Genomic DNA, 13,734 nt, shown 5'->3' with positions numbered 1-13,734 from the left:
AAATTGATATGGGGAACTGTTCTTCTAGTAATGGTGCTGATTCTGAGCACTTATTGGAGGATAGTTGCATAAGACCTCGCTTTTCATGTACAATAGATACAAAATATTTGATTATAAACTTTTGAAAACGGTTTACAGCTTCACAACTGAGATAAATCATCGTTGGATTTTCATCGGGACTCTCTCTCTCTCTCTCGCTCTCTCTCCCTCTCTCATCCACTCACCCTCCTCGCTCTCCGTCCCCCTCGCCCCTGCAGCCTGCAGAGTTTTCCGTCCTGTGTCGGGGTAACATCGTAAACGAGGACCACCTGACGGTAAGACCGGACTAAATGGAAGCAGCGGAGGAAACTCTCACTTACCGAGATGACACCTTACTTCACAGGAAGCTGCTCCCAGAGGACAAGCATAAGGACACCACGGAGCAAATCAGCGAGGTGTCTAACTATGTGGACCTGGACATGAAACCGGACGGGGCGAAAACAGTGAAAGTGACTTTCACTGGCGAGGGAAACCAGCTGTCAGTTATCAAATGTGAGCATTCAAAGCAAGGGGAGCACGAGGATGAGGGTGAAATCATTTCAGATGACTTAGTTGGAGAGAAGTTAGAGGACTTCCGCGTCCCCGAGCCCGTTTTTGGTGAGCCGCCTATGGAAATCAAACTTCCCACCACCGATCAGGAGAGTGAGGATCAGCGCCAGGCCGACCCCAGTGAGTGCAGTGAACCTGTGCACAGTGAGCGCGATGAGCTCCAGTACACCGACATGTATCTGAACAGCAAGACGGAGTCTGATGATGGCACGAGCGCGGGGCTCTCCGACCAGTGCGGCTCCGACGCAGTGGAGGACGAGTCCCACTATATCACGACGCACGAAATCCAGCTCACCGAGCTCGACCACGACGTAGATTACGACCTGGGGCGAGGGACCTGTTGGGATTTTGAAGACGACAACCTTGTCTATTCTTTTGTGGATTACGCGTCTTTTGAAAGCGATGATTCACAGGAGGGGATTTTGATTCTGGGGGGCAGGAGCCAACCGAAAGTGCAGTCAGGAGCAGTTGTCAGCAGCGAGCAGGATGATAGTGATCTTTGTGACTCGGACAAATGTGCCAGCTCAGATGAAAGCGTGTTCAAAAACCACAGTGGAGACGCTAATATGGGGAAAATTCATTTATCAATTAAAACTTCCTCCAGGGCTGTGCACGAACCTGTCTTTGACAACACGAAACACGTCAGAGACGGGAGCCACCTCTCGTTGGTGAGCTCTGGCGGCAGAGTGGGGCCCTTCATCCCCGCTCCGGGCCGTCAGCACCTTGCTTCCAAACTGGGACGGAAAGATATTAATGAGTACTCCAGCGGAGCGTCCAGTTCCATCAGCGAGCTGGACGACGCTGACAAAGAGGTGCGTAATTTAACCGCCAAGTCTTTCCGGAGCTTGGCATGTCCGTACTTTGACGCCATTAATCTTAGCACCTCGAGTGAGTCTTCTATGTCGGAATATGGGCTAAATAAGTGGTCAGCGTATGTGGACTGGAATTATGGAAATGTTTCACGGGGACGAGGGCGAAGCATAATTGCGCAAAAGACTTCAAGCTCAACTTTGGAAATGAATAAGACTGTGGACAGTAAGAGGCATTGTAAGTCTTTTACCGGCATGAAAGCTCAACAAACCAATGTGTACGCGCAGAACAAGAGAACAGCTTCTGAGCAATCATCCTCTTCTAGTAAAAATATCCAGCTAAACGATCCTGTTCAACGAAAGCAGCGTGGAGTCATGCTGAATTTCCGCTGCAATGTGAACGCACCCGAAAACACCAGACGGCCAAAATGTTCAAAAAAAGCACGATCCAATGAGGTTACTGGGACTGTGCTGGCCAGGTCAGGGTGTGAGATACAATATGATCACACAGAAAGCACGAATGATACACACAAAAGAGCAGTTTTTGCATCAAGTCTATTGACCAATGTGCTTTCTAAAAAGATGCAGTTTGAGCAGGAGTGCAAAATGGAGAGGGGGGAACTTCGTGATAAACACCCAGCCCTTTCCCCAAGTTTTCAAATCAAAGACCAGGACAGGATGAAAGACAGAAGTCATGGGAGATGCTTTCAAAGACAGCCATCCGACTCAGGCTCAGGCTGCACTGTTACTTCTGCTGATGATCAGAGCCTGGATGGCAGCAGACCTTGTTCCTGTGAGCCTTTAGAGAAATGCAACAAACCCCCAGATGATTCAGAAAAGAGACATCAGGGGCCTGTAAACACATTGCTCGGCCACAGTGAGAGTAGTGCATTTAATCTACTAAGAGGTGAGACAGTGAATGAGGCTGAACCCACACCTGCGACAGACACACAAAAAGGACAAGACAACAGCAGCATGCTCACAAAACTCCTTTTTGTTCCAAACTGCCAGCTCCTTTCAAAAGAGAATGATTGTACAGAGGATTCGTCAAGCCAACTTAAATGTGAAAAAGAGTTTATCACAGGCAATAGTGGATACGGCAAAGAAGACAATATAAAGGGAGGAAAAACCCCTGAGATAAAAATATGCCTGAGGAGTGTGAAAGAAAATAAAGGATGTACACTGAACATTGCCAACCTGTTAACCCCAAAAATAAGTTTCAACACCGTGAACACATTTAGAGCAGCAGGTGAGGCCAAATGTCACATTGTGTCTGCTTCAGACAAAATCCCCAACTTTACCGTTAGAGACATAAGAGATACCAAATGTAAGTTTCAGACCCCCATATATCAGGTCAGAGATGTCCGTAAATTGGTAAAAAGTTCCTATCGCTTTGTTTCATTAGATCATATTGAGAGTAAATGTTCAACAGCAGCAGATGATAGACTTGAGGCCACAAAGGAGCCGGTTCAGCATGTATTACCAGCTCCTATTGTGATTAAATGTCAATCAGTAAAAACAAATGTCAAACAACCAGCAGCTGAGGTGTCACAGATACAAGCAGAGGAGAATACACCATCACATTGCACCGCCAGTAGGGCGCCACTTGTTGTATCAAAGCACCCTGACCAGATAGACAATCAGCAAAAAATTGAAACCAAACTGACAAAACAGAGGCAGGAGAAGTTAGCATGTGAGACGGCTGAAAGGAGAAATGAGCCTAGAATACCGAAGCAGGCCGCACTAGAGAAGCTTAAAGCTGCAGTCAAAACAATGGAGCAGCTTTATGTTTTTGACAGAAATGAGTGGAAGCGTAAAACTCAAGCTCCACAAACAATCAGAGACAGCCATGTGATGTCACTTATTGCCAGGGAGGAGCATGGAGCAGAGGAGCTGGAGACAATCACTGACAGGACTCCTCAGTCTCAGGAAGATAAAGGAGCTCTGAACATCATACATGTTCCATATGACGATGAAATGTTTAAAACACAACCACAGCTAAATAAAACATTTAGCAACAAACGTGTCCTTCATTTGGGCAATAAGGCACAGGTCAGCATAAGTTCAGTCAGAAAACCTATTCCTCAGAGCTCTGCGCTGCAAACATCCTCAACAATGAAACGCCCGAAGACACCAGTGGCTCCATTCTCTGTGAAAATAGAGCCTCCCAAACACGGCCAGGTGGAGCAGGGAAAGGTCAAAATCATTCCCACTAATCCCACTGTCGCACCGGCCTGCTCCGACTCTGAGAACTATTTAACCATCCCGGGGCTGGGGTATATGAATGAAATCAAATTGCTGAATCGAGAGCATCTTTCAAGCCAAATCAAAACAGAGGACAGGAAGACAGCCGAGCAGAAAAGATCTCCGTTAATTATGGAGTACCCGACTTCAAGCATCTACCACCACGCAGCCACAACAGGGCCTCAAGCACAGCAGCAGGTGTTGTGTTTCTCTCCATCTGTCCCGACTGTGTCCCCTACAGGAGAGGCGTTCCCCCAAACCCAGCGCAAGATGCTTTTGGATCCCACAACTGGACATTATTACCTGGTGGATACTCCTATACAGGCCACCACAAAGAGACTATTCGACCCAGAGACAGGCCAGTATGTGGATGTACCCATGTCCCATTCTCCTTTGGCACCTGTCAGCCCGGTGCCTCTCTCGCTGTCCCCCCTGGCCCTGAACCCAGGAGCATTCGCCCCCACCTACATGGTCTACCCAGGCTTCATCCCCTCACCCACTCTGACAGCCCAGGCGGTGTTGCCACAGTCACCATGTCACCCTGAGTATGCAGGTGCAGAAAAGGTGAAATTTGCAAAAATCCCTATGCCAGAAATGAATCCATCCGGCGCAGAGAGTGCGTATTACAGCGCAACAGGGGGAGCATCACAGGTGCCACTGCAGCTTCCTGTAAGTTTGGGATATGTGACCACCAGAGGAAGCGCAGCGAGCTCCGACAGGAAGCCAGTTATCAGCATCACTACGCAACAAGGTCCAAGAATCATCGCACCACCCTCCTTTGATGGAACAACAATGAGCTTTGTAGTGGAGCATCGGTGACCAAACATCGCATCATACATGTAAGCAAGTGAGCACACACTCACATTTCCCTTTACATTTATTCTCATATTTTCTGTCGTGATGCACACTTACTATCAACTGAATCCATTAAAACCTAAAGATTAAATTGACTGCACTAAGCACTGCTGTGTAATAAAGAAAGGTAGTCCCATTTAAAAATGCCTCTGATTGAAACATTATCACAATAACAAAGATCAAACAAGGTTCTGCTTTTAATTCATCCAAAATTGGCATTTTTTCGCAGAACGTTGCTTATGAGCTTGAACAAGGAGCTATAAGTAAGCATACATTTGTATTTGGTCCAGTTTCTACACCTGTTGATAAATAATCCATGCCCTTAATTGGCAGTGAAATTGATAGACTTTGATATTTTGATGCTGAATTTGCTCTCATTTTGCACCAATGTAACACTCACACAGTTGCGTGGACATGCGGAAAGATCCCGATGTATAACATGAGTTTTTATAGTTTTATGTGGCAATGATGCTTGATCGGCCGTACAGCTCGACTGCTTCAGCAGTGGCATGTCAGTGTTAATAGACATGCAGTAGCTTCATGACAGGTAACCTGACTCCACTGAGCATGGTGGGATTTTCAGCCTTGGCCCGGCGCGAGTCGGTTGAGTTCCTTTTTCTCTGCATTACACATCGTCGGGCTATTTTGATAGTGTGAGACGAGTTTGTTTACATGGTTTATTCTAAGTGTCACAAGAAAGTAGTACCGTCAGTGACACCTTAGTTATTCTTAATCAGCGTTAGGAATCAGTTAATTACTTGGATAGCATTGCAGTTCAATAACGTGTTTGTTCCGTGTTTGTGACATCTCATGAAAACTTTCCCCTGGCTTAATGAGTTGGAACATCCTTGCTTTTCTATAGATGACTCATTAACGGTCCACAGTTGTAAAGTATGTAGTTTAAAAAGTCAGTTTTATTCAAGTTAATGAACAAACTTCGCTGATGATACATTTCTTTGAGAATTGTTCTGATTCAGGGATTTAATTTAAATCATTGCTTAGTATGTTGATTATCTTGAATAACTATGAAATTGCTCTTGAAAGCAATGTTTCATTTCAGTTTCAAACTTGTGTCTACTCCAAATCAGGAAAATGTTTGCACTTAATTAGAAGCACTAGTGTTAGAAATCTAAAAACCGCAGTAACCGTGGTCACTTTGTTACTTGAGTCAGGCGTGCCATGCTCAGCGGTACTTTTTCAGTGTTAACATCCATCAGCTCCAGCTTGACATTTAGCTGCACTTTGTCAGCCTCTGCTTTGACTTGGGCTCAATGCTAGTTGGCTAACGTGCAATGCTTACCGACTGCATGCTAACACATTTGCCTATTTACCAAACTTTTTTCAGTCGAATGGGGTTTTAACACTTGTTTTAAATATCTACTGCTCTTATACCATATAAAGCTCATTTTAATATATGGTTCACAAGAGAAGTTAAGTGACATTTGGAAAGAACAATTGTGCTTTTCAATGTCTTTAACTGTCACAAACAGAGCTAAGATACATGCTAAAATCATATTTACGCACAATTTAACCACCGCAATTAGTACTCCCCCAATGTGTTTTGTCTATTAGTTCCAGATCCTGGTAGAACTCAAAAGGCAGTAGAAAAAGCAAAGGTTTACCTAATCACATTCTTTAAAACTTCCCAGTAAGGTTCAAGGTTCAAGCTAGTGACTGCATGCATAGTGCTAGTAATCAAAACAACAATATGAAAAACTGTATTAGTTAATAATAAGGAAATATTTACAGCTGTATTTGTATCACCATTAATTCATGCATTAATTATGTTCAATATACTGTTGTGTGATTGATTCTGGCTATAAGTCTACAGACTATAAACTGTTGTTTATTTGTATTTACTTGCACTATATCTGTTTTATTTGTTCTATGTCCTATATATATGTTGCACTGTTGGAGGAGCCTTTTTCATTGCCATGTCTACACTGTACATAATGTGCAAATGACAATAAAGCCTTGAACTTAATTATGAATTATTTAAACAAGTGACATATCAAGTTTAATAATAGAGAATAATGTGCCCTATTCTCCCTGCTGGTAATTTGTAATAATCTAGTAGACGTGTGGGATCCATCTATCTGAACTCGAAGGCATTAGTGTTTTTTTTCTAAATGGACAAACAGGCAGGCCAAAAATACAGAAATAAATAAATGCAGACATGTGGGAAGAAATACAAAAAGACAGACAGTAGTATTTCTCTCTCTCGTATTCTTCAAACCAAAAAAAGTTAAAATTCATTCATTAACACACTCATATATCCTCACATTTACAATTAGTCACAGTCCATTCTCAGCTAATGTGCCAGTGCAATAATACAACTACCTGAGCATGAGAGATACATGTCAGCTGGGTGCGTGGCAGGCAGGGGCTTAGTGTGGGGTTCAGTAGTAGTGTGAAACCAGGGTGTGTGTGAGTGTGTGTGTGTGTGTGTGTGTGTGTGTGTGTGTGTGTGTGTGTGTGTGTGTGTGTGTGTGTGTGTGTGTGTGTGTGGTGTGTGTGTGTGTGTGTGTGTGTGTGTGTGTGTGTGTGTGTGTGTGTGTGTGTGTGTGCGTGTGTCTGTCTGTGTGTGTGTGTGTGTGTGTGTGTGTGTGTGTGTGTGTGTGTGTGTGTGTGTGTGTGTGTGTGTGTGTGTGTGTGTGTGTGTGTGTGTGTGTGTGTGTGTGTGTGTGTGTGTGTGTGTGTGTGTGTGTGTGTGTGTGTGGTGTGTGTGTGTGTGTGTGTGTGTGTGTGTGTGCGTGCGTGCGTGCGTGCGTGCGTGCGTGCGTGTGCCGATGGGTGCGTATGTGCATGCTTGTGATGGTGATGGTGGGGGCGTTTACATCGGTGGGACGCAGGGGCATGGCTGGGATAGTGATGCAGGAGGAAAAGGTCAGTCAATGTAAAGTATTTGTTGTGCTGATGCAGGGAGAGGACAGCTGCTCGGAGAGATCAGATGCTGCTGCAGCTCCAGCTTGGAAGAGAGTCTGTGGGGCTGAGATGGGGTCAACTTTTTATAGCCGCCTCCCCCTCTGCTTTTTCCTAAAGGGGGAGAAGGAGGTGGAGAGCATTTCTGACCTCCAGCACTCCTACGTAAACAAATCGAGTAGCCCCCAGCATTGAATCGGCTGAATCTGGTCACCTGGTTCAGAACCAGGAAGTACAGTCGGAAAATGTACAATTGCTTAGAAGGACTTTTATCATTAACTGGACCAAAACTAACTCATGTTTCCTCCTCTGTAAATCCACCTTTTAATTGCATTCTTCTGACTTTAACACCCTTTTATGTCTTCTTTTATGTCACTTCTAGACATCTACACAGAAGGATCTGCCTTCATTCATCGTGAGGGCAGTTTTCACCCCAGCCACCTGCGATCTACTCCCCAGGACAACTTTCAGCCACAAACATTTCTGTCCCCTCTATGTTGTGTTGTTTATCATTGAAGCAGACATTTCTGGAAACTGTATGCATCGCAGCACTTTTTAGGGGTAAATGCAATATGCCATGTACTCTGGCTGATGCTCTGCCATGTTGCTATATGTATCTGCTTTGTAATACTTTCCATTCAGCTGCTGTCTAGAACTTTTGAAATGCTTTTTGGGCCCTGCAACACGTCTATTCAAAAGGAAACAAGGCAGCCCTCTTCTAAAGATCTGTTTTATTTTCGGCCAAGCCATTATTTTGTTATTATGAATTTAATTTTACCATGTCTTTAACGCGAGACTATGTAACTTTTTAAAGACGGAGCATATCCTTCACTTAAATATGAAAAGTAGGAATCATGAGCAATAAATACAATGTTACTGAACGCACAATAGTCAGGATAGGCTCATACCATCTCTATTGGCCATGTTAGCTAATAACTTGAGCTGTGTTACTGTTACGTTATAGGATGTCACAGATAAAACTTTCTTTTGTTTTACCAAAAAAAGCAAGCCTCTTTTGGTTACTCCAACACAATGAATAACTTGATTACAAAAAGCCATTATTAAGGAGATATCGTTACAACTCGTACTTCGCAGAGATTTGTTCTGCATCCCAGGAAAGGCTTCGTAAATTGAGTTAACAAAGCCTCCTTTGCAAAAGTGACTGCACAGGTGTTGGGCTTGTATGGCCAAAGGCTACCTGAATGGTGAAGGCAGGTTTCAGGGGGCTCAAAAGACTGGGGCTTCTGTGAGCTTCGTTGTGGGAGGTTTCTGAGTTGGCCACGGAGAACAATTTTGTATTATCCTCATAGACGTTCTGCCAAACTGTCAGATATCTCTGGAGGGCGAAGCAGGGTTTAGGCCAGGCTGTTTTCAGCGATGGATTACAACTGCTAACCCAAGCTAACAATATTGTTGGACAGTTGAAGTACCACTTTGCAGAACTCGTGAACCTGACCGACAAGATCACCCATCGAAGAGGCAGAGTTATAAGTAACGGGGAAAGACTTTGCTAATGAAGGTCACTGGCGTTGGCATTTATTCATTGAGAGGAATTCTAGACACGGCCAAGATGTGGCCTCAGGATTAGATCTCTGCTTTTTGTTGATGTGGTGGTTCTGCCAGCTTTATCAGAACGTGTTTCCAATGGGTGTCGGCCTCCGTCAGGGATGCGTTTTCCATCTATCCCGTTTGTGACACTCATGGTTCTGATGGCATCTTAAGTTTGCAACATTCAGCTCTCATTGGAATAGTTAGCAGTCGAGTATGAAGCCTCTGGGAGGAGGATTAGCACCTCTTAATCTGAGGCAATGAATCTCAGCAGGAAACAGATAGACTGTTTACTCTGACTTGAAGTCCTTATAAGTCTTTACCCCTCTCTTCGTTTCTAATCTTACCTATGGTCATTAAGGGTGTGTCAATACCGAAAGAGCAATATGGAGTATTCAAGCGGCCGAAATGGGTTTTCTTTGGAGGGTGGCAAAAAAAAAAGATAACCAGTAGAAAATGGTTGGTTAGATTGATGAATGGTTGGATGTCTGTAAAACAATTAACAGAAGACATCTTTAATCAATGTGCCTGTCATTGCTTCTTGTGGCCACAGCGACCGCTACTTATCAAAGGTTACATAGTCTTGCTTTAATTTGATATTTACTTACGTAGATACAACCTATAATATTGAACACCATTTTCTAAGGAAAGGGACCATTGGTCTGCAGTGAATTTTAAATGCAGATTAAGAAGTAATTATCACCAAAAGTTCAGTCAAAATAATATATTTAAATGATGCCCCTCTTAAATGGTAAAAAATATCTGACATACTGTAGCTATGTATAATATCCTACTCTCCAACACTAATTTTCCACATTCACTTGAACATTTCCATGTTTTTTTATAAAAGTCTGTGGCTGCTGTTCTACTTGAAGTATGTGAAACCTCTGTGTCACAACTCACGAAATACTGCTTATACTTGCACAATGTATATGCTGTATGAAGAAGTGATTGTAGATATTTTAAATAATATGTTGGAGAATTTTTTTATAAAAACACATTAAGTGTGTTGCTCGAATATAGCTGAGCTGAGACTGTAACAGTTTACTTAGGACAGTACTTCCTTAGTAATGTTGGGTCTAAAGCCAGCTGAAACATATAGGGGATAACTTCCTCTATTGGTGTTGGTTCATTTTACACTTTTCTGTGTAACGAGACGGGAGTTTGTGCGTGTGCATCTGAATGTGTCCGTGTTCATGGCTGTAAGTTATGTATGGCATTTCAGTATTCTGTGAGCGTACAACAAGGAGTCATGTTACTTCACTGTAGACGGCAGTGTACAGACTACATGTGTTGGGTGTGTCTTTATACTTTAAACACAGCAATGTCCGTTTCTCTGTTTTAACACCCTTGACCTCTAGTTGAAATGTGTATTTTCATTTAAATGACATATCAACTGATGACAAACATACTCATGCTTTCTTTAAAATGAGTCTGGGGCTATTTTTGTTTCCTTTTGAATAAGCAGTGGGACATTCTGCTCGACCCAGTTATACCAGCATCCCTTGTAGATTGGTAATTTTTTAGCATGTTTCGAATCTAAACACACATTAAAGGTATTTGGAGCTGCTGGTCAGTCTATGTACCTTAATTCTGTAAAATACATGTTTTTAATGAGTCTGTGACAACAGACTTTATATAAATTGCCCTATGAGTGGATTTTATTATATAAATTCATGCAGTGATTTGAATGTGTTGACTGTGCAGTAGATTGGACATGGTTTGCTTTTTAGAGCAAGTTTATGTCAAAACATATAAAGCATTTTGAGGTGAAATGTAACTTAAACTGTACATTTAAATCATAAATCATTTTTCTTCTTAATGAAAGTATATTTGATTATACTTTTAAATGAATGTGCACCTGAGGCAGTTGAGAGCAGTGCAGATAAAACAGTCATTTAATTTAATATTATGAATCTGTTTTGCAGAATTTTCTTTAAGAAAAGTCCAACCAGAAATGTTGCCAAGTTTCCAAGTAAAAGAAAAAAGTGGAATTATGAAGAAATCTAAATTGAGAGATATGATATACTACCTCCTTTAAATATGTGTGTTTGATGAGCAAGCTGTCCAAATGTGGAAGATAAAACACATTTTCTCTTATTTCAGGTGATTTATTGAAAGCACATATCCTTTTTAAACCCTGTGAAGACTATCATAAAAACAATTATATTATAATTTGTAAGTTACAGTAAGCCAGTTAATCGTATGTTGTCATGAACATAAAATCCACATGTATTCTATTAGTTCCTTTTAAGACCTTTGTCTGCGAATAATAATGTACTTAATGCACTTGGATTGTCACTCTTTGGTCATCAACACTGACAGCCATGAATGGCTGTAAACACTGGTGATAGCACGAGTACTATATGGAATTGTTAATTGTAAAAATAAACATTGTTGCACTGTAACATAGATAATATAATTTGTTTAAAATCATTCTTCCAGATGTCCCTTAAAAGAAAAACCTTCTGACGTTGCAGTTACATATTATGAACCGAGTGTATCAAAGCTTGATTTTGTAAAAAGAAAGAGTGTTAAAGGAAGGTGAGATGGTCTGAGATAAGTGTATTTATGAATGTTCAAAGAAAAAGGGCGTGTATTTCAATGAGATGCCTGATGTCAACTGTGACTGCCCCAGAAAAGACAGAGGTCAGGATGACAGCGGAGAAATGCCTTGAAAGGAGAAGAGAGTGCTGCGCTTGCACTTACAAGCTGGAAAGTAATGAATATGATGAATGAGTGTAATGTAGACTGACAAGCCTTCATATGTTTGCAATAAATTCTAAATCGAGCCACTGAACATGTTTATGTCCTTGAATTTGAATCACTTAAAGGTCTATTTATGTTTGAAAAATGTTACTGATGTCTGAATCTACTGAGACCAATAAAAAAGACCCACACAAACACTTTGTTAGTGAAATTAAAACAGAATGAAATTTCAAATCACAATTCTTCTTTGTGTTACAGCAGGGAATAGTCAGCTATAGGGACACAAATAAATATAATGTACTGTCTAATCAAGCAATCGTATTAAGTGTTTAGTTCTAACGAATAGATTAAGTATACATTTTTCAAAAACGTTATTAATGCTTCAAAAATCAGTTAAAGCCACTATTAGGATAGCCTTTGGGATGCCAGGTTGTACAAAATAACTTGGAGTTTTTAATTATAACAATCATCATACATTAATTGAATAAGTGCTATATACTTTGACTTTGTGATAGATTGTTTGCAAACATAAGTACACATTTGATTCTGGGATATTCTGTAATGACCATATTTACATTTTATTTTTCCTTTATCTCCCTGACCTGATTGTTGTGGCTCCCTGCAGTTTCATACTTTGCTGATAAAGTTTCACCTCTAAAATCACAAAAACGACAAGGGTCAAAAGGGGAATCAAACAGCTCCTAGCAAAGAGAAAAACACTTTTGGCATTGACCAGCGTGGGAGGTTAGCTTTCTGGTGACACTGAAACATCACCCAGCCCGAGGCTTAAGTTTAACCTGACAGCTTGCTGCTGTGTTTACTCGGTTGCCATGGATGCAGCGAGACAGGCAGACACTGGTTTGCCCCCAGCTGCTCTCTGTGGTTCCTAAATAATCTACATTGAGGCCCAGTTGTTGTATTTGGATGCCAGGAGGGGCTCTGATGTCACAGCTTTGACACAAGAAAAGTTAAGATTGATTGCCTCACCTGGATCCAAAAGTGTGTGTTACATTTAACTTAGTTACATTCTGTCTCTTTGGACACAAATGTCAACACAAATGAGGGCTATTAGTTTACTTAAGAGAGACACAAATGCATGCTACTGTGTTAAACCTTAACAAAATACATAAAACTCCTGAATTTATAGAGTTTCACATTGTGCAATGACCAGATTGCCAGATGAGGCGAGAACTTCTACACTGGGATTATGTTTCCTGCTATGATAGTTTCTCTTTGAGGCTGCAGGCTACTTAGGCACAGCAGTCCTTTTAGTTCCACGTCAGCTAACTCAATGACAGTCCCAGCATGCTGCTGTTTAGCAGCTATCATTTTTATATATTATTTTAGCACCTCTCTGAAGAACCAGCACCTTACCGTGGTAGAGAGGTTTGTGTGCCCTGATGAACCTGGGGGCTGTGTTGTCTGGAACCTTGTGTTCCTGGTAGGGTCTCCCATGGCAGATTGGTCTCAGGCAAGGGGCCAGACTAAGATTGGTTCAAAAGACCTCATGAAAGGAAAACCAAGAAGTGAGGATACCCGGCCCGGAGGAAGCCCGGGGTCCCCTTCTGGAGCCAGGCCCAGAAGGAGGACTCGTCGGCGAGCGTCTGGTGGCCGGGCTTGCCACGGAGCCCGGCCGGGCCCAGCCCGAAAAGGCAACGTGGGCAACACCTCCGCTTCTCCGTCCCGCGGGCCCACCACCTACGGGAAACAACGATGGGGTCGGGTGCGCTGCCAGAAGGGTGGCAGTGAAAGCGGAGGGTCTCGACGGACCAGACCCGGGCGGCAGAAGCTGGCTTTGGGGACGTGGAACATCACCTCTCTGGGGGGGAAGGAGCCGGAGCTTGTGCGGGAGGTGGAGCGGTACCAGTTGGATCTGGTTGGGCTCACCTCTACGCACAGCGTCGGCTCTGGAACCTTACTTCTGGATAGGGGTTGGACTCTATTCTTCTCCGGAGTTGCTCAAGGTGTGAGGCGCTGGGCGGGTGTGGGGATACTCACAAGTCCCCGGTTAGGTGCTTCGTTGTTGGAGTTTACCCCAGTGGACGAGAGGGTCGCCTCC

General features: G+C 42.8%; 1 protein-coding gene across 1 annotated transcript; it reads left to right on the top strand.

The window, feature by feature from the left end:
- The first annotated feature begins 268 nt into the window (after positions 1 to 268).
- Positions 269 to 11,766, top strand: LOC117447206 (uncharacterized protein C4orf54 homolog). Its single transcript, XM_034083883.1, has 2 exons — positions 269 to 4,480; positions 7,801 to 11,766. Exon 1 carries the CDS (start codon positions 330 to 332, stop codon positions 4,458 to 4,460), a length of 4,131 nt encoding a protein of 1,376 aa, XP_033939774.1. The 5' UTR covers positions 269 to 329; the 3' UTR covers positions 4,461 to 4,480; positions 7,801 to 11,766.
- Positions 11,767 to 13,734: the final 1,968 nt, after the last annotated feature.

Source organism: Pseudochaenichthys georgianus, chromosome 1 (genome assembly GCF_902827115.2).
Source record: "Pseudochaenichthys georgianus chromosome 1, fPseGeo1.2, whole genome shotgun sequence".
Classification (NCBI taxonomy): domain Eukaryota; kingdom Metazoa; phylum Chordata; class Actinopteri; order Perciformes; family Channichthyidae; genus Pseudochaenichthys; species Pseudochaenichthys georgianus.
This window is presented reverse-complemented; position numbering and strand designations above follow the sequence as displayed.